This window comes from Mustela erminea, chromosome 6 (genome assembly GCF_009829155.1).
Source record: "Mustela erminea isolate mMusErm1 chromosome 6, mMusErm1.Pri, whole genome shotgun sequence".
Lineage (NCBI taxonomy): Eukaryota > Metazoa > Chordata > Mammalia > Carnivora > Mustelidae > Mustela > Mustela erminea.
This window is the reverse complement of record NC_045619.1, coordinates 124,014,483-124,036,392: the sequence shown is the minus strand read 5'-3', so window position 1 is coordinate 124,036,392 and position 21,910 is coordinate 124,014,483. Positions and strand designations below refer to the sequence as shown.

General features: G+C 36.5%; 1 protein-coding gene across 2 annotated transcripts in view; it reads right to left on the bottom strand.

Moving 5' to 3' along the window:
* PLXDC2 (plexin domain containing 2) overlaps positions 1-21,910 on the bottom strand; it is a 473,816-nt gene that overhangs the window by 297,678 nt on the left and 154,228 nt on the right. For both annotated transcript variants that reach the window (XM_032349562.1, XM_032349563.1), the window contains one exon: positions 913-1,124. In XM_032349562.1, the coding sequence (XP_032205453.1) occupies positions 913-1,124 (212 nt within the window). The remainder of the gene's footprint in view (positions 1-912; positions 1,125-21,910) is intronic.

Genomic DNA, 21,910 nt, shown 5'->3' with positions numbered 1-21,910 from the left:
TATTTCCATAAGATTGACCTGTTTGTTTTTGTTAGATCTAGTGGACTAACAGGATCATATTTTATGATTTGCAATGCTAAGGACTATGAGAATTTAAGCCATGTAATACCACCCTTGAGGCCTCTGGACAACTTTACAGTCTGCCCAGAATGTCCTCAGTGAACTTCCATCCTCATCAAACCCATCTCCAACTCTCTTCCTCCTACTTCACGGCTCCAACCATAATAAAGAACTGTTCACAGTCACGGAGTGAATGACCATTTCCGTTTGCCCAGAACTGCTTTGTTTCTAGCACTGAAACCCGAGGAAACCATTCAGCCCCAGTTCAGGGGGACCATCGGTCACCCTATGAGACTCTCCAGCATGCCCCATGCAATTCCCTCTGCCTGGAATCGTCTTTCTCACCCCTGACAGGAAACCAGCCTGGCAAACTCCCCTCAACCTGCCAAGCCCCTGCCTAAATGTCCGTTCCCAGGCTGAGCCTCATTGAACGGCCCAACCTCAGTCCAGCAGGTGATCTCTCCTTCCTCCATGACGTGCTCTAGCTTGTATATATCCTTGTACATATCACGTAGCACCGCGCTGATCTGGTACACAGAGACTGCCTTGCAGGTGCTGTATCGTGTTTCTCTTTGTGTCTCCTCTTGGTCGTCCCCACAGCAAACCAATGTTTGTGTGTTTTGTGAGTAAATCTACTCATAGTGATTCAATGGCTTAGCTATGATGTATTTAGTTATTTCATATAGGTATAATTATTGATTACTGAATTACTGAATATGGACTAATTATTTACTAATGAGTTAAATTAATCCTTACCAAAAAAAAAAAAAAAATCCAAAAGCTCTCGATTGAACAAAAGGCGGAGCCTGTACCCTGGTGAATCCATTTCAGTTACCCAGATGATTTCCCTACCTCAATCTGGGTGGTATTGTCCTGCCCATCATCTAGCAGCAGGTCCGTGAAGCCTCTGGGCTCTGGGGAGTCTTGGCCCATGCTTGCTCGGTTGGAATCTACTGCCTTGAGAGCATCCAAGCTCCTTTTCCACCGGTGGCTGAAGGCATGTGTGTCCACTTCCACTTTCTCTTCTGTTTGCGGGAAGACCTGAGCAACTTGATAGTGCCAGTCTGTTCGAGCAAGAAATAAAATAACGAGTTACCACTTGTTATGAGTCATACTCATGCTAGCTAATAGAGCAGAAAAATAATTTTGCCTGTCACGAAGACAGGAAACTAACTCCTAGCAGGGAAATCTGTTTAATTGTAATATTTTGAGTCGGTATGAACATCTCTGAGTAGAACGCAATTTTCAAACATGCCATAAGTCGTGACAATGGTTAATGGGCAGATTTAGCAGAGTCCCTAAAACAGATGTGCAGCCCTAAAGCAATGCATTTTTATTCTCTCCCCTCCCTGCCCTCCACACACACACACTTCATAAACATTCTCTAGTTGTTCTGAGAAAATAAGCTACAGTCCCAACAAAAGAAAAAAACCTAGTGTCTGTTAGCACTTTTGAAGAAAATAAAAGCCAGACATTATTAACTTGTGAGCTTACATTCCTTTCACACAAATTCTCCTAGGGAGGAAAGAGGCAACCGTGTATTCGAATGGGTTAAATAATATATGCAACGATCTTTGTGTAAATGTGTTAACCTGCCTTGTAGCTCACCAGTCCGATTTGGTTCATTGCCTACCTCATTTAGTAAGTAACACCCTCAGGAGGCATCGTGAAGGCTCTTGTTCATTTGTGCCTTTCTCACCTTGGGCTCTTGTCAGGGTGGTAAAGGATGACAGTGATCGGCACTTAGAGAAATGGATGGGAAAGCAAAGAGACCAAATCACAAAGGTATTTTAAAGCCATCAGCAGGGACTGGCCTCACTGACCCAGCTCATCCTACTACTACAGGAGGGAAAATAAGATTTAATCATTACTCCTAGTCTTTCATTTCAGTAGGTCAGTAGGGGAAGGTGTATCACAAGTATGGGAAATTCAGTTTCTGACTAAGAGGAACAGCCTTCTTCTACACAACTATTGCCCAAAGATATGAATTGACAGTCTTTATAACTGGCAGGATACAGGTTCAAAAAGGGCTACGAGAGCAGTGATTTAATTATAACTGCGATGTTGCCCTCAATAGGAGAACATTCCAAGAAACGAAGATGTATTTAATGTGACTTGCAATACCATTGTATCAGCTACTTAGCACTCTAGTAACTAAGTTAAGGCTACCACTATTAATCACTTGTAAATGGTCTAAAATATTTCCTTTTCATCAGGAAGGTGACAATAACTCTTCCAGACAGAAAGGATATTCCTTGGTTTCACCATGAACTTATCTTCTTCATGCCTTGGCAGATATAGGCCAGAGAAAAATACCACCATAGTGTTGGTAATCTACACTTTTCCCCGGGCTCATAGAATATTAGAGCTTAAAAGAACCGTGAAGACAGAAATGGCCAAGAGTTCCACAAAAAAGAAACCAAGAGCCAGAGAAATGTAGCACCATGCACAATTCCCGAAATTGTTGTAAGGCTGAAAAATCTCATGTACATAAAGGGTTGATCATGTTCCACCCTGACACACACGGTAAACATCCAATAATTATGTCTAATGAGTATTGTTACCATCACTATAGAAAGTGTTTCTTTTTTAACACTGTTGTCCCACTGGCCATTGAATGGTGCTCAGTAAATGCCTGTTGAATGACTAATGGATAAATGAACTGTTGACAGTCTCTTTGGAGCAAGAATGATTGGACCAGCCAGAATTAAAGGAAAAAATATTGTACAAAGATTCAAAAGAGCTGGGGTGCATTTTTTTTTTTTTTTAGGTTTCCAAGATATGGGGCCCAGCATAATTTAAAAAACTCTGTGCTTCAGTTGCCCTATATTTTAAGAGGGAATGAAAATATCTTACCTATGAAAGCAGACAGCTTTACCCGAGGATGTGTCAGGCTCTAAGACCTATGATTCTAAGCAACGCTACATAAAGCAATTTTATTTGCTTTATTTATATATCCTGCCTCATTACCAAAAAATATATGAGGCAGCTTACAACAAAAGCAAGCAATATAGTTTTATAATAACCAGATAAGACCTGCTGCCCAACACTTAGGTTGAGTTTAGAGGTGTGAGTTTATCCTGCACTAAGGGGGGTGGCCCTCCGAATACAAATAATCATATCAGAACAACTAGAAATCTATACAGAATTCTTGTTAGAATGTCAATCTAGGTAGGAAATGTAGCCAGTGTAATGCAGTTAAAAGATTAAATGCTCCTGGATTTAAAAATGTTTCTTAAAAAGAATCACACAAAGGGAATAGCTCCAAGCAGAGATTTGTCATTCCTCTAAAATGTAAATCAGGAAGTCCACCTAAAACTTCCAAGAATTAATCTTTATTAAAATCTTCAAAATAGAATTTTCAAAACAACTCTTGGTTCCTTTGAAATGGGTGCTATTGTTGGATATCAACTGCCTGATCTTAATGTTATTATTATCTTCTGAAGAATTGTAATAGAAGACAAAATATGGCATTTTCCATGATGCCTGTAGGCCAGTAACGTTATAGTAGCCCTTGTGATTCATCCAAGGGCAGGGAGAGATGGACGAATAAGTAACATTGGAGGGGATGTCTGCACAGAAAGTCAACTTCTCAACTGCCTTGAGTCCCCTTTCTCATTTTCCCCCTACCCTAGAGAACACATGAAAAGGCGCTTCAAAACTCAGGGGTGATAAAGCCCACGTTCTCCATTGTTAAATTAATTAAACAAAGAGATCAATAGATTGAGGTGGTTCTGATACCTGAGAAGTGTATGCAAACAAAGCAAATCCTATACCTATAAATGCCTCCAGGTTGAGAAATCGAGACCCAAGGATAACCAGTCTCACACAGCCAACTGTGCTTCTCTGAATCAGGTAATTGCTTAAGCCAAGCAAACAGTTTGCTTTCTTTTGCCTTTTCCCCATGTAAGTCTCTCCCCCAGCCCCTGTTTTTGTGGCCCTCCTGATCCTTTCTAGCTCAGTGTTGCTGGACTGAAACTGATTTTTTTTACGTAAATTCTTGAAATTTTTTAAAATATGCCTCAGTTTATCTTTGAACACCACTTAAGTTGAAATTTGGGATGTTTGATTAATGTGTCAAATTCTTATTTTCATCATGAATATTCAAACTAAGGCTTTAGCAGGATTGCTGGGGAAGGTAAATTTCACAGACAGGGAGGTCTCCTACAGAAGACATGCATACATACTTACCCTTGTAATCCCTAGACAGCTATGGGATTTTGGTGGGGATTCCCATCCCCCACCCACTTAATTTTTAGCAGTGTTTTACAATTTTTTTTCTCTCTTGCTTCATGGTCACATTAACAGCAATTACAGCTGTTGATTGGTTTGTTTCCATTATGGATACACTTGCTCCTCCTAGAATTTGCTACCTTCAACACTATAAACCTGTCTCTTGATTACTTGCTGGCTCTCATATTTACAAAGATTAAACAGGATCTAAGGAAGGAACTGAGGGTTTTTTTAATAAGAAAATTTGTGAGCTTTAGGGCTTGGCTTCTGTGAATTTTCTTTTGGTTGCATTTTAGATCTAATTATTTTTCTCTGGTTATGTTATGAATAACAAGAGGAAACATTTCTATATGCTCATAATTCAGTACTCCATGGTTCATCAAGACTGGAGTATGAAATTGGCTTAGATTTTGATCCCATTTCAGAATGATTTTTAGACAAGATAAAACAAGTCAAGAATGAATGTTTTACAGAAATAAAGACTGAGAAAAATTGGCAAAACCACAGCATGGTTATCTACATTGTAAATTATTCCTGTGCTCTTCATTTGCTTTCAAACTCATAAAAATATTTTTAAATTATTCTTTAAATCACCACCAAAACGAATTACTCAGAAGCAAGCTACAGGGATATAAGTAATGTAATTTTTCCCTTCCCAGCTGTAGTGAAAACAAAAGCAACAGGAGGGATCTTTGAGTAGTCTGGCTGAACAGATTGTTTGCGTTCTGTCCACTGTATGTTAATTAAACCACTGATGGAAAACTTTCGAAGATAATTTTCTCCAACATATATTGCTGTAGTTGTTAATCCCATAGTTCATGGAAATATTAAATATCTCTAAAGACTCCCATTTGGATATAGTAGAAAGCTTAAAGACATATTTCTTTATAGACATATTTCTTTAAAGATATATTTCTAAGAATAAATTATCATTAACACATTCTTGAGATATTCTATTCAATTAAAATAGCAGATAAACTATTACTGAAGAAGGTAATTCATTACATTCCAAATAGTACATTATTATGAAACCCAATAATGTCTAGTTAACCTGAGAGTAAAAACAAGAAACTCATCAGTATCCTCAAATCTTTCAAGTTTCTTTTAAACCATCATATACTATAAAATAATTTAAAACAAACAAACAAAAAATCTGTACTGGGCTGGACAGGTTTATATTTGTGTCTTATTTGAATGATTTTATTAAAATTGCTTACATTTAATCAACAGTTACATGTTTAAGCATTGCTATATGTTGAAACCAACTTTAACAGTATTTCTTGTGTCTTGTATACAAATCATACACACAGTACGTGCCAAACCACCAAGAAATCCACATAAATTGACATGCATCTTATGTAATTGGGATCTATCTGTATAGCTTTTGACAAGCATTTTAGTGTATACTTTACAAGTGAACAAAACCATCCCTGTGAATCCTCTGCAGAAACATTAGGAGTGTTCACTGCTAAGAGATTTCGCTGCCTAGATCCATCTGAAAATAGATGAGAATAGATTAAATTATCTGATTGAGGTAGACTCCTAAATATGGCTTTGCATCTAAATCTACTGTGGAAGTGAAGATGAAATTCTCTACAAATGGTTCTATCCTTGGTTATGTCCAAAAATGAAAGGACTACACGAGTTTGGGGTTTTGACTGACAGCGTCACAGAGTGAGACAGCTAAAGGGGGTGGGGGGGAAGCATACAGAGTGTTCTGTTGAGAGATAGCAGAGTGTTTCAGTAGGCCCTAAACATCACAGTCTATTTTAAACTTCTCACAGGATTATTTGAGCCCCGGTGGTTGGACTCTAGTCCCAAGACACATGCCTTAGAGCATGTCCTCGTCATCACTTTCCTCCTATCTGATCTTACTGTCTTCAAACTCTTCCTTTTCCAATCTGTTCTCCATCTGCTACCAGAGACACCTTTCAAAGCTATTTACTTCTCTCTTCTAATTAAAACCTCCAATGGCTCCTTTACCAGCTACAAACACTCCACATTCTTGTTCCAACCACCCTCCCCACTCTTTGCACCCCTGCCCCCATCATGCCCTATGCTCCATCATGTAGAATTTCTCAATTATCTCTTTATTTGCAGTGGATATTGTCCCGTTTGCATGGAGGAAAACTCTTTCACCCCTGTCTTTGGGAAATCTCACAATTCCTTAAGGATCCAGCTCAAATATTCTCCTGCTAAAGGAAGTTTCCCTTACTCCCTTGGGAGAGCTAGTTGAAGTTTTTAATTATAATCCAATACTTCTCTTTACCTGCCTCTTTAAACACTCTCTGCCTATCCCCACTTGAATGTATGATTTTGCAGAAAAGAGTTAACTCAGCAGACCTGAAACAGCTATCCTTCGAAAATGCTGTTTGTGAGGTTGGCCCTTGGCTAAGCGTCTGGGAACTTGGAATTAGGGAGGGTTCCCGCTATTCTCTAATAGATAAGAGTAGCTCACTATGGCTAAACTAAACTGTTTGGACAAACAATATGGTTTATGCTGAACACCTGCCTTCCTTATGGGAGTCTAGACTCTGGTACATGGTAGGCAGAAGGTGGTTATGTGAACAGCTCCCAGTAAAAACATCGGGCACTGAGTTTCTAATGAACTCCTGTGGTTGATAATATTTTACATCCATCATCAAAGGTTTTTGCTGGAGAAATTCAATGTGTCCTATGTGCTCCTGCTGGAGAGGACTCTTGGAAACTTGACGTAGTTTTCCCCAGACATTGTCCTAGGTGTCCTTTCCCTTTGCAGATTTTTGTTTGTATCTTTTTGCTGTAATAAATCATAGCCAAGAGCACAACCATATGCTGAGTTATCTGAGTCCTCCTAGCATAACACCAAACCTGGGGCTGGCCTAGGAAGACTCCTGACACACAGATATTTCAGATCAGAGACTCTATCTTATATTTTTTATTCCTTCATTATAAGCATAGGTATTGACATATCTAAAACCTTCTGAAGAGCAAATGAATGAATAAGTGAATGAATGATTGACCAAGCTGCTGCTCGTCTGAGACATAGTCTTAAAAGCTTATGTGTCTAATCTCTTGTCTAACTTCTTAAGATTCTTAACCACTTCCCTGAGCAGCTGGATAAAAGGATGGAAGAAAGAGAAAACTATGGCAAAAAAAAAATCTACAACAGCTTTTATTTATCTGACATGAGTTTGACTCAAAAATAGCTCTCTGGCCAGTTGGGTGATGTTCAGCAACACTTATGGTTGCAATTTATCATCTTGGTTCTTTTTGGTTAATGAAGTCCATAAGAAATCCAATACATGTCTTTGAAGAATGCAGGCATAGCCCAGTGAGATTGAAAAGTTATGAAGTAGGGCGCCTCAGTGGCTCAGTTGGTTAAGCAACTGCCTTCGGCTCAGATCCTGACCCCTGGGTCCTGGAATCCAGGCCCCCATTGGGCTTCCCCTGCTCTGGGGGAGACTGCTTCTCCCTCTCCCTCTGCTTGCTACTCCCCCTGCTTGTGCTCTCTCTCGTCAAATAAATAAAATCTTAAAAAAAAGAAAAGTTACAAAGTAGATGAAACAAGGAAAATTTTAAGTTAAAATAGGTAGAAAATTACAAGTTTAAAGCATTAATAGTTTTATTTTATTCTTATTTATTATTTATTCTTATTTATTAAATAAAATAATCAAACTTTTTAATATTATACAGAAAGACAGAATCTTATGGAAAACATTCTTAGCTTTATGAACAATCATGAATGAGATTTAAGAAAAGTTTAAGGTACTGCTACATATTTACTAAAGTTATAAAAAATATGTACAAAGAATAAAATTTTGTTAACAGTTATAAAAGAGTTGTTTATGCATGGCTTCTAAGTATGAATTCATAATAATCATGGTAATGCTGATAAAATAATTAAACTTAATTTAGGGTTAATTAAATATGATGCATTGTTCTAAATATCTGCATACATTAATATACTTGGCATGTATTATTATTAACCTGATTTACACAAGAGAAAATAAATGCATATGAGGTGGTAAGTAATAGATTAGAAAAGTAACCAGAGCTAGAGCCAGAGGCCTGGTCTTGATTGTCTAATCTGCCTCTGATTAATCTTTTGGGTGTCAAGTTAGCAATCTGTCACAAACTCTGAAGACATGACACAAAGAAACAATGTAAAAGGGAAAAAATAAATTAGACAAAATGCACTATTGAAAATGGCAAAAATCTAGAAAAAATCTGGCATGTGAAAGCAAAAAAGGAATAAAATATCCTGTCAAGTTGACAGCCAATGGGAGGAAATGAAACAATGCTAAGGTAAAAACAGAGCAGAAAGTAACAGCACATTAATACTGATTATGTTTTTTATTATATCTTGAAAGAATGGGAAGGACTTGAAAAAAAATAATTGATTTTTGTCATTGTTGTTGAGGATTTTCTATTAACTGCTTACTAGAAATTTAAAAGAAGAACTGAATTCCTTCAAGTATACTGCATATGTGTTTTATGGGGATGATAACCTCCTGCTTCATAATAAAAAAGATGATTATCAAAGAACTCAGGCCATCTGCTGATTTTTCAGATAAACCTGTCAGAGTTGGAGAATAAACTCATTTCCATAATCTACAAATAATCTATAAAGATCTATAAAGAGAGGAAATAGCACTTAATTAAATCTGAGAATCTATCGTTTAATAAGGTGTTTGAGATCTTCTGAAGAAAACATTGCACGGACCCAGAATCCACATGGAAAACTTAGGTATGTGACTTCTTGCTTTGTGGGAAATTGAAAGGGGAATGTTTTATAGCCGATGGTCCCTTCCAGCTATAAAAGTCTATCATCTACATATTTTAGGCTATTTGGAATCCTATTAAATAGTCAACATTTATTTTCAGGTTTACTATTTAATTTGTGAAAATTCATATATTATGAGACTTTAGAGTCTCCATAGCACAACCAAAAAGTAAAACTGTCTGGTAAAAATAACTTCACGCTTCTCGGTTGCCTATATTCAGAATGCCTGTGTGTGTGTGTGTGTGTTTTTTAATTTTTTAAGTTTTTGTTTAAATTCTAGTTAGTTAATATATAGTGTAATATTGGTTTCAGAAGTAGAATTTGGTGCTAATCACTTACATATAACTACGAGTGCTCCAGAACTGGCTGATTTAAAAATAAGGGCTCTGCACTAAAAGCTAAGCCCCAATGCATGAAAAGTATAACTCTGCCTGCCAAGGGAGATGGAAAATTCTGTAAACAAGGACTAGTCATGGCCAATAGCTTCTCTGGAAAAAAAAAAAAAAAGTTGAGTCTTTTGAGCCAGACCAGGCCAGATGGAATCAATTGGTATAATGGTGCCCAGTGTCAAACATTATGTCCAAATGCCTAGGGCCCAAATCAATGAGGGTCTTCTATTAAATTACAGCTGCCAGATGTCTGATCTACTCAGTCCTGCTGCATATTGTCATCAGACCATATTCAGTTTGTGGGGTCAGAATCCATAATGGCCCAATGTTGAGCCCAGGCTGACTTAGCCAATGACCACAGATGACAGCCAATGTAAGCATTTCGATCAGATTGTTTTAAAAATTTTATCTGACTTAAATCAAACCATACCATTATGAGAATGGCCCCAGATTTCTATAGGTTAAATGCCCTCTAGAGATTTATGTGGACTTGGACAAGGGGTCAATAATGCCTACAATTTCCTTAGCACAAAATTATACTCATTGTTTATGTTTTTTTTAAGTTAATAGTCCTAAATTTATAAATATAAGGTTAATATGGACCTGCATTTTCATTAAAAGATGACTGCAGTAAGTGTAAGCCATGTCATATTCTTAGACTAAAACCCAGCAGTATTCTCCTGAAATCAGACTGATGATAAAGTTCAAGCTGAACAAATCAACAGATTAACTGCAACTCCATTCCCTTCTTGCCCCCAAATAATGAGCAATGCTTTCCATATACGCCGGCAACAAAGGAATAAACACCTCGATCTGGGCTCTGCCCTGTGTGGTCTGTCCCCATTAGCTAGCCAGATATTAGTTGTTGAATGCTGAATAGCATTCCTAGATAAAAGTGAAAAATACAGCCACAAAATCTCTACTTCTGACTTCCCTGCTTTGTGCTAGGGTTGAAAATACAGCGTAAACAAAATACAGTCTGAGGATATTCAACTTTGAACCTCAGTCATTACACAAAACACACAAACACAACAGAAAACCATTTAAACCATTTAAAAATGTCAGGCAGAAAAACAAAAAGTCCTATTTCAGTTTTATGTAAATTTAAAAGACCAGAAGAAAAAACATTAAGAGCACATATCAAGATTAATGCCATGTGCACTTCTATTCAATTTTTTGATCTACAAAGTGACGCTCATGTATGGTTTATTTGAATATATACAAATACAACCAACCTAATCTATTTTTTTAAAGATAAGCCCTCAATTAAAAAAAAAAAGACAAATGTCATAAATAGGTAACTCACAGCAAAGAAAATATAAATAGTAATAAATATGTTAAAGTAATTTCACATTATACAAAGTCAGAGAAATTCAACATAATTGTTTCATATATTAAGTTCACAAAGATTTATTGTAAAACTTTATTTGTCAGTATTTGAGAATTTTTTGAGGCAAATATTATACTATCTAATATTGGTAGGTAGGTTCAAATTTTAATAAAAGTTTCATATTGGCAAATTTATAATCTGTAGCAAAAGTCTTCTAGGTTTTGGTACTATGAAAATATTCTAACATGCACAAAAAGATTTATGAATTAGTATAAAATCTATATATAATATGATTTGAACTAGGTAAAAGAAAAATATATACATTACACAATATAAAATTATGTATATATTATATACATACATATATACACACATATAAAATGTATATAGGATATACATTACACAATATACAAATACACAAAAGCAGGGGTGCCTGGGTGGCTCATTCTATTGTCTGCCTTTGGCTGGGGTCATGATCTCAGGGTTCTGGGATAGAGTCCCACATCAGTCTCCCTGCTCAGTGGAGAGCCTGCTGCTCCCTCTCCTGATCCCCCCTGCTTGTGCTCTGTCTCAATCAAGTAAATAAATAAAGTCTTTGAAAAAAATACACAAAAGAAAAAAAGAGAGAGAAATACATTACAGTATTATCAGTCCTTTTTTCTGTGTTATACAGGATGGAAGCAGCTAAGTTTTTTTTTTTTTTTTTCATTTGTTCTCATAGCATATATTTATTTTACCCATCTTCTAAATTGTTGTACTTCTTTTTTTTAAGATTTGTTTATTTATTTTTAAAGAGAGAGAATTCATGTGCACGTGAGTTGGGGGAGGGGTGAGGGAGAGGGAAAGAATCTCAAGCGGATTCCCTACTGAGCACAGAGCCCAGCACAGGGCTCAATCTCACAATCCTGAGCCCATGATCTGAGCTGAAATCAAGATGCGTACACTTAACTGACTGAGGCCCTCAGATGCTCCAAACAAAGCTGTTTTAATTAATTAATTAGTAGGTTAATCAGTTAATTTTTAAGTAGGCTCCACACTCCGTGTGGAGCCCAACATGGGGCCTGAATTCATGACACTGAGATTGATACTTGAGCTGATATCAAGAGTCAGATGCTTAACTGACTGAGGCATCCAGGGACCCCTACAATGTTTCACTTCTATAATGGGGGGGGGGGACAAAAAACAAAAAACGAAACACCTAAGTCTCTACTTTCTGATGTTCAAATCCTAATATTCTGACACGGTTAAATCTTTCCTAACCATCAACATAGAATTTTCCAAGTGAGATTATTATAAAGTGATCTCATAGAGCTTTACTCAAAACTACTGCAGTTGTTTTTCTCATAATTATTGATTTAATGCCATTTCTATATAAATGGCCATGAGCTTGTCCAGGAGAGTTTGTGCGCCTTCCTGTTACTATAATAATGTTCACTAAAACTGCTCAAGGTGTTCAGTCTGTTTGTCCTTCTGGGATATGTCATGACATGGTTGGGGTTAAGACCTGGTGTTTTCCATCATGACAGCTCTTAAAATAATCTCACTTCTCTGCTTAAAATCTTAGCCTTGAATACTTGGGTATGTCGGGTCATTTCTTGAGAAAACTAGAAGCGTCTATGCCAATTTTTCTGCAATTTCCTATACTTTTCTAACCTTGTTTTCTATATTTGAACTTGAAGAGGGTTACAACACTGTAACTCCAAAGTCTTTTAAAATGTTCATATAATGTAAAAGAAAAGAATTTTCCTGTTATTCTATTTCTCACATTTGATTTATATATTTAATGAAATATACCTTCATACTACCTTGGAACCACAAAGCAATGGGCAGAACTACTTCGCTTTGATATCTACAAATAACTTTACAGAAAAGTTCTTTCCCAAAAAGTCACAGGAAAAAGACTTAGCTTCTGAATACCAAAAGCACTGTGAAGCAAAGATTCATAAATATTTGTTGCAGCAGAAGCTATATAATTATTTAAACAAAACTGACACTTTGTTATTTATGTTTAAATTCAGAGTGCTTTATGTACAAAGACTTTATTTCCTCCATTAAGTAGTTTTTGAGTATTTACTAGCTGATGACTTGCATAAATCATCCACTCAACCATGTCCCCTTATGAATAACGCAAACTAGTATTAGGAGTGAAGTATCCTGAGATAGACAAAACATATTCCAAACAACCTCTATCACAAGAATGGGAACCTTTAAGCCAAAAATTGAGAAAATGGTGAGAAATAGAAAGTTTGAACATTAGTACAAATTTAGTTAAGAAGTTTGGGTCTTTCACAAACTGTATCATACTTTCTACTCCACTGAACTTGACAAGATTTTTTTCACTTTTGTTTGGAAAAGAGTCATACTTAAATTTGAATTTCAACTGTTGTTCATTCAGGTGACAGTTTTCAAATAAAGTTCTCAAGAATTTCTAAAATGTTATGAATGTCTGGATTTAATCATTACTTTCCTAAATAACAGTCCCTAATTAAATTGTGTGATTGCATATATTTATGCTGATTACACAATTTAACTAACATTGTAAATAAACCACAATCAACAAAATTACATTAAAAAGGAAAGTAAGACAGTGTAAACTGTACTAAAATTAGACTCAAATTTCTATGCTATATTCCTAAAATATACAAACCACAGTTGAGGATTAACCTATCAAAGTGAGACAGAATTCACAGTAACCTTTCAATCCCTTAGAGATTAGCAGCACTCTGAGACTTAGAATCCAATTGTTTCATTCCCCTTCTCTCCTTGAATTTACCTTTTAGAAAATGCTTTTTTTTACCCATATAAACAAATTGCAGATAAACTGCAAAGGTCCCTGCTTTAAGTACCTGCTACAATATACATTTACATAAAACCTTCCTTCTACCATTGTGTCTTTAGTATACAACCAAGAAAAAAAATCTGAATTTCATAAAATAATTAAAAGCCTAAAACTTCCAGGGCACCTGGGAGACTCAGTTGGCTAAGCATCTGCCTTTCTGTTCAGGTCATGATTCCAGGGTCCTGGGATTGAGCCTCATGTCAGGCTCTCTGCTCAGCAGGGAGCCTGCTTCCCCCTCTCTCTCTCTCTGCCTGCCTGCCTCTCTGCCTAGGTGTGATCTCTGTCAAATAAATAAATAAATAAAATCTTTTTAAAAAATCCATAAATGATAGACTTTATACAATTTCCTTATAATGAGTATCTCCCCACTTTATAAAAAAAAATTCATATAAAAGGGTGAATAACCTGAAGGGTTTTAAAATATTATTAAATTAGAAGACTACCTTTCATCTAATATGAAAAATTAAATCATTAAAGAGTAAATAGGAGAAAAATTTAAATACCTATTATTCTATTCTAGGTTTAGGAGGCCGAGTTATCACCTTAGTGAATATCCTTCCTTGATATTTCTCTGCATGTCTCCTCCTGTCTTTGTACCAAAAAGTGTGGTGTGCAAGCTCACATGCGTGTGTCTAAATGTGTATAGCTTATTTATTTCAGCACTAAAAACAAATATTTTTCCATATTACTGACTATATTATGTATTTCATTGACAATGCCTACCATAATTAATGCCTACCATAGACTAATCCTCAACTGTTGAACTTTCAAGTTGATACTGAAACCTACATTTCTGTGAGCAGCCTCACTTCTTTTTCAGGAACAATTTTTTTTAAAGATTTATTTTTATTTACTTATTTGACAGAGAGAGATCACAAGTAGGCAGAGAGGCAGGCAGAGAGAGAGGAAGGGAAGCAGGCTCCCTGCTGAGCAGAGAGCCCAATGTGGGACTCGATCCCAGGACCCTGAGATCATGACCTGAGCCGAAGGCAGCGGCTTAACCCACTGAGCCACCCAGGCACCGTCAGGAACAATTTCTAAAAAGTGGGTTTGTACTCTGTTGCACTCAAGACTGTTGCCAGTTTGCCAGTATCTATGCTCATCAATATGACAGGAAGATGGGTAGCCCCCCCTTTTTTTTTTGAGAGAGAGAGAGAGAAAGTGAGAGAGAGTGCACCCATGCATGTGTGAGGTGGGGAGAGGGAGAGAATCTTAAACTGGTTTCATGCTCAGTGGGGAGCTCAAGGGGGCAGGTGTGCTGAATCCAAAACCCTGAAATCATGACCTGAGCCTAAATCAAGAGTTGGATGCTTAACCAGTGGAAAAACTCAGGGGCTCCATGGTTTCCTATACCTTTATTTTTCGCCTATTCCATTGGGCAACATATGCCCCAAAAGTGGGGGAAAAAGTTTCTTCTTTCCTTGAGAAGCTCTCTGTTAAAACACTATTGTGTTGTTCTCTCCTGCTGCTGCGAAAAAATATCCACCTCTGTCAGACTGTGCCAATTAGATCCTAATAGCCTAGTGAATCTTCTGGAGAAACTGTCTTACCTACAGAAAGATGTGTACCATTCATTTATCCCTAACTGGGAGATTTTTGTTTAATAGGCAAAATTCTTATTAAAGTACACATCAAATATTTTCTTTGACCCATATCATCATCTGTATTGGGCTATAGGATAAAATAGTAGCACATTACTTTTTGTACAGTAAGTTTTGAAACTCCATTACCATTTTTATAAATTCTACATTTTGTTAAGCATATCCAAGACTTGTTTTTGTTTAATCATTTGTACTCAGAGTAAGCCATAGTAAACTGGTTTTATATTCACAGACATCTAAATATGGCACTAATAAGCCAAAACTAATTTGCAAATTTGTTGATATAAATATCTTACACCTTATCAAAAGGGCTAAAAACACTGGCTTAGAAAATAACATTACTAAAAGCAATACAACACTTGACTTCAGCACTAAATAGGGAGAATATTAACATATATTATCCTTTCCAAATTATATAATTTAGACCTACTGTCACATACTAAATATTTCCTTTTTAGTATCTCTGTAGTATGGGTTAAAGAATGCTGGTCCTAAAATTCACTCTAAGGTAAACATTCATTTTTGACACTTCATATACAGCATTACACATTATTTCAGTCAATTCTCATGTATTACAGGTAACAGTAGTAGGAGAATTATTTGACTTTGAGGGAAAGTTTAGCTATGTTCATGGACAGAAGTCATGATTTGACTTAACTGCAGTCAATAACACTCCTGCCTATTTACTAGAATAAATTAATGCACACTAACATATTTTTATTCTACACAGATACTTCTCTTCCACATTTCCCAAAGGAAAAGCAAAATGCTCTGAGGCGAACTTTTGAGTATATTACTTATAAAGAATGACATGTGAATAAAGAGAAGAAAACAGATCGGCTTGTTCTCGTTTTAACTTTACATAATGTCTCCCATCTCACAACACACTGCTCTAGAGTGAAGTGTTTTAACCTGCCTTTTGTTATGAATTACTTGGCTGGGTAACAGACAAGCAGTCTGGGATTATTTTTTTAAAGCCATCAATATTCTTCAGTGCTATTTAGAATGCGAAGGGAAGGCTTTCTTCCTTTTTTTCACTTATCAATCAAATACTCCATGAAGTTTAATTAAAATTAAGTAAAAAATATTCTGTGTTTGTATAAACCTTAAATTTGTTAACCTGTTATTGGATTTTCAAAAACACCTGTTTAGAAAACTGATTTAATTTCTATGTATATGTAAATTTATATTTCTAAGCTTAAATTCAGGTCTTTATTAAAAATGCTAATCCCGCTTCTACCATATTTTGGGTACAATCAGAAAGATTTTGCACCCGTCTGTAATATTTTTATCAATATCAGACGTTTAAAACATTTCAAAGCTCTCTGCAAAATGCCTACTGACATTCTTGTTTTAACAGAAAAAGAAAAGTGTTTTCTTCTCAATTCATTGTAAATGCTTTCATTTTATTCATTCGTTTATTCAACATCAGATCACATAACCTTCCAGCTTCAGACTATCCCAAGGCTTTCAGGTGGTATGTGGAAGTGTCAGCCAAAAACAAAGGCCCAGGCAAGAATGAACATCCTACTGGAGAACTGAAAGGGGGACCTGTGTGTCTGGAGTGGAGGGAGTCTAGGCAGAGTAGAGGGAGAAGAGGCTGAGAAGTAAGCCTCACAGGGCTTTAGGAAGCTGGATTTCACTCAGAGAGTTAGAAAGCCACTGGAAAGCTTTAACCAGGAAAGAGCATGATCGGACATGTTTTTAAAATATCATGTCCACTGACCTTCTCCTCGCTCATGCTCTCTCTCACTGTCTCTCTCTCAAATAAATAAATAAAATATTAAAAAAAAAATATCATGTCCACTATTCTCTTCAGAATGGTTTGTGGAGGCCTAAGATATATGTTTCATCCCCTTTGGCTAAACTGATAACAGTAAAAAACAAGTGAACATTTCTATTCTGCAGATGCTCAATTATCACATGGAAAGACTAATATGTTCATTCAATAAGGGGCTGGCCAATTCCCATGAGCTCTTAGCAAAAAGAGTGGACCGTGAGAAGAAAATTTAGTAATTAGGCTGACAGATGACTAACAATTTAAATGTCCAGGATCATTAATTTCCCATTTCACCTATTTAATAAGACACATGATATATTTGACTATAAATTTTCCACATGTAACATCATCAATAATTTGTCTATGTGAAAATAGGAAAACAACCAATCTCCACTATAATTCACTTAAATAACCTTCACTGTAGTAAAATATATAGTTGTCTCTTGAACAATAAGGGGCTGAACTGCATGGGTCCACTTCTATGTGGATTTTTTGCAGTACAGAATAATAAATGTATCTTCTTTTCCTTATAATTTCAACATTTTCTTCTCTCTTGTTTACTTTTATTGTAAGAATACAGTATAAAATACGTGTAACATACAAAATACATGTTAGTCAACTATTCTCAATAAGGCTTCTAGTCAACAAGAAGCTATTGGTAGTTAAGTATTGGGGGAGTCAAAAGCAATTTGAGGATTCCTGACTGCAAGTGTTATCAGTGCCCCTAACTCCCATATTGTTCAAGGGTCAACTGGATATTTAAATTCCTTGCCTAAAGGCGTGGCATGGAGAAGCATAAATAAGCTAATTTGTTCGGTCCCCATCTTTTTCTGTTTAATATCCCAACAGGTAGACAGGAATACAATTTTAGCTTAAATTAAAATCAAAGACAAGAAATTTGGAGTGGCTTGTTGTCCATAAGCAGAAACTTCATAGGAAATTTACATTTGTACCAGAAGTCTAACCAAAGATTGTTTTCAATGTATTCATTGTGCTAATAACTCAGGAATGCATATAGTTATTAAGTTGGTTTCCTGGACACATAATAGATCCTCACAGTTCTAGAAGATGCTCAATAAATCTTTGTGGAGTGATTGAATAAGCAACATCATCTTGGGAGAAAAAAAAGCAGAATGTATAATTTCCTTTTATGAGAATAAATGTGAATGGGGGAATTACAAGTAGCTGTTCCAAAACCAAAAGGCCTCTAAGTTGAACTTTCATAAAATTTCTACCTTTTTTCTAAAACTAACAGCAAAACCCACCCAAGATAATTTCTCAAACTTCAGAATCACATTTTATTCCTGAGGATTCATCAAACCTGATCCCTTCACAAAGATCCTGGGGGATTCTGAGGAAGGTAGATCAGAGAATCATACTTGGAGAAACAGTGCTGCCAGTAAAACCCTGAGGAATTCTATTTCCTCTATGTCTCTGGCCTTAAAGGTCAATATGTTTATACTTGTGGGGGCACCTTCCAAAGCAACGTTTGGAACATGAAGGAAAACATAAAGTAGCCTGTGGAAATTGGTTCTGATTTTATTCTGAAATGGAAAATACTTGTTCCAATATTTGGAACCTTGTTTTAACTTCTCATCTACTGACACCATTTTGAAAAGTGCTTTCTAAACTATTTCTCCTTTATTCACAATAGCCCCTTGAGTTATGTAAGGCACTATCACTGCTCCCATTTTATAAGTGAAGAAATTCAACCACTAGTGGCTACCGTGCATTGTCTGAAGTTCCACGGCTAGTCATTAGCTGGCTGACACCTGGGCCTGGGCTTCAGGAGTCAAATTAATTTTCTGCTCCCATGCTAAGGCTAACTGGGCTGCTTAGGGTCATTATGCTAGTCACTGTCATGCCAATATTCAGTCCTTTCGTTCATATCCCCACCTCAACACCAGACCTTCTACTATGGTGTCCATATACCTAACAACCAGCAATAGTGAGCCTTGAGATAGGGGCACATGACAGGGATTAGAGATACTGGGGACCTGAATTATTTTTGGAACTTGAATGATACTCAGATCTGAGTCTCAGAATAGTACCTTCTACTCTTTCCTGCCTGATACTTTGTCAATCCATAAGAATATGCAGTCTTATGGCAAATTGCTGGACCCACAATAGTGACAAATTTGAACTACTTTTCTAACCTATAGCTGAAGGACGTCTTTTACATCATGAATATTGGGCTCTGGGGTGATGGGCAAACAAGGTACTCAAGAAAATTTAGAACTCTGTTTCTCAAACAGACACACGATTGACCTGGGGGAGATTAAAATGCAGACCTTGACTCTGTCCAAAATGGGGCCTGAGATTCTGCCACTGGCCCATGGAGCATATTTTGAACAACAAGGCTCTGGAGAACTAGGTTAAAACCAGGACTCCAAAAAATAATAGCAATCAAAGGAGAACACTTAGAGGGGTGGGAGGCTAAAAGAAATAGAGCTGCATGAATATTTTAATTCGCTGGGTATTAGCTGTCCTTGAGATTGCCTAAAGGAGTAAGGTATACATCAGAAATAGTGGGTTGGGCCTCTGCTTTCGGCTCGGGTCATGATCCCGGGGTCCTGGGATCGAGCCCCGCGTCGGGCTCTCTGCTGGGCGGGGAGCCTGCTTCCTCCTCTCTCTCTGCCTGCCTCTCTGCATACTTGTGATCTCTCTCTGTCAAATAAATAAATAAATAAAATTAAAAAAAAAAAAGAAATACTTAATGTCCGCCTTGCCTTCAGTACACTGTACTAGTCCAGGGGCCAATTCCTCCACCCAGTTTTGACCTCCAAAAAAGTCAAATGGTCATTTAGCCTCCAAAAAGAAAACAAACAACAATGAAGAACATTAGAAAGCCACACATACCAGCACAGGCACATTTATGCAGTTGAAGAAAACTTCTTCCTTCCCTCGTTGTTGTTCAAAGATAAATAGTGTGTTGTCTTTCCTGGTTTGGCTAGATTCATTTAGAAAAAGGAATGGAACTAAAAATTACCCACCACAGGGTGGATTGCATCTACTTACTGATACTCATACCAAGTGATTTACTCAGTAAAGGGTGAAGATCTGAAATTTTCTCATTATTGATTAAATGAGGGATGAAGGCAGAGAGATACGTTGTATAGAAGAGAATTTATCACATCAAATGCAATATCAATGATTCTAGATGTAAAAATATGCTAAAGCACATCCAAGTGGAAGAGAAAAGCATGAGCTGCTATGAACTTTCTGTAATAATACATTTAAATTTTAGCTGATTCACTATTCAGAGGGAGAAAACTGATTTGCAGGTCTACTGTTCTTTGTTCAACAGCAAGAATAATAAGAATATTGTATAGTGATTCAATATCCCCTCAATGATATGAATGATGTCTATGTGGAATGAAGTTTACATAGTTTCTTTCCTTACAATCCTTTGTTTTACTGCCACTGACATTAATTAAAAAAAACTAATTCTTACTGCCTTTTTTTTTTAAATGTGAGACAAACCATAAGTGACTCTTAATCTCACAAAACAAACTGAGGGTTGCTGGGGGGAGGGGGTTTGGGAGAAGGGGGTGGGATTATGGACATTGGGGAGGGTATGTGCTTTGGTGAGTGCTGTGAAGTGTGTAAACCTGGTGATTCACAGACCTGTACTCCTGGGGATAAAAATATATGTTTATAAAAAATAAAAAATTAATTTAAAAAAAAATGCAGCAGAATATACTTAAAAATAAAAAAAATAAAAAAAAACCATTACTAGATGCTGAATAGGCATCTCAAAACAAACAAACAAACAAACAAAAAACCAGAAAAAAAAAAAACACACCGAAAATCCCCAAAATGAAAAATACAAGACATCCCTCAGGAGGTGAATGGATAAGAGGTGACACATTCAGACGATGGAATATTGTTCAGCACTAAAATGAAATGAGCTATCAAGCCCTGATAAGACATGGAGAAAACTTAAATGCATATTACATAAAATAACAGTCTGAAAAGGCTTCATAGTGTGATTCCTGCTATTTAACACCCTTGAAAATGCAAACCTATGGGGACAGCAAAAGGATCAGTGGTTGCCAGGGGTTAGAGGATGGAGAGGGATAAACAGGCAGAACCCAGGGGATTTTTAGGGCAGTGCAATTACTCTCTTTGATACTATAGTGATAGATACATGTCATTATCTTTTTGTCCACAGCCACAGATTTGCAAAATCAACAGTGATGCTTAATGTAATCTATGGACATTGGGTGATAATGATGTATCCACGTAGGTTCATCGACTTTAAGAGATGTTATCACTCTGGTGGGAGAGGCTGTTAGTAGGGTAGTCTATCCATGTTTGGGGGCAAGAATATATAGGAAATCTCTGTGCCTAAGGGTACCTGCCTGGCTCAGTCAGTGAAGCACATGACTCTTGATCTTGGGGTCTAGAGTTCAAACCTCATCCTGGGCGTAGAGATTACTTAAAAATAAAAAAGAAGAGGAAATCTCTCTGCCTTACACTCAAGTTTTCTGTGGCCTTAGTAATATTCTAAGGAATAAAGCCTAATTTTTTTAAATGTCTTGCTTTTGTTAGTTAAAAATTTAGTGACCAAGATTTTCATTTTTTGATATAAGAAGTATATTTCCAATTCTATATAAACACAAATTAATTATGCCCCCCCAACATGGGAGCAAAAAAAAAATTAAATTAAAAAAGGATTACTCTTGCTCCCATTACTAGATTGTGTTGCAAAGAAGAGTGTGTCCTTTAACTAAAATAAGGAATCTGTGGTATTCATGAAGAAAAATATATGTAGGTGATGATCAAACCAGCATACTGTGATACTGCCCTTATAAATGGTTAAGAGAATGGAAGAATGATTGTGAATATATCTAACACAAATCAGTCATATTACCAACCAAGGACTCAAAGATTAAAATTAGTCACGTGAC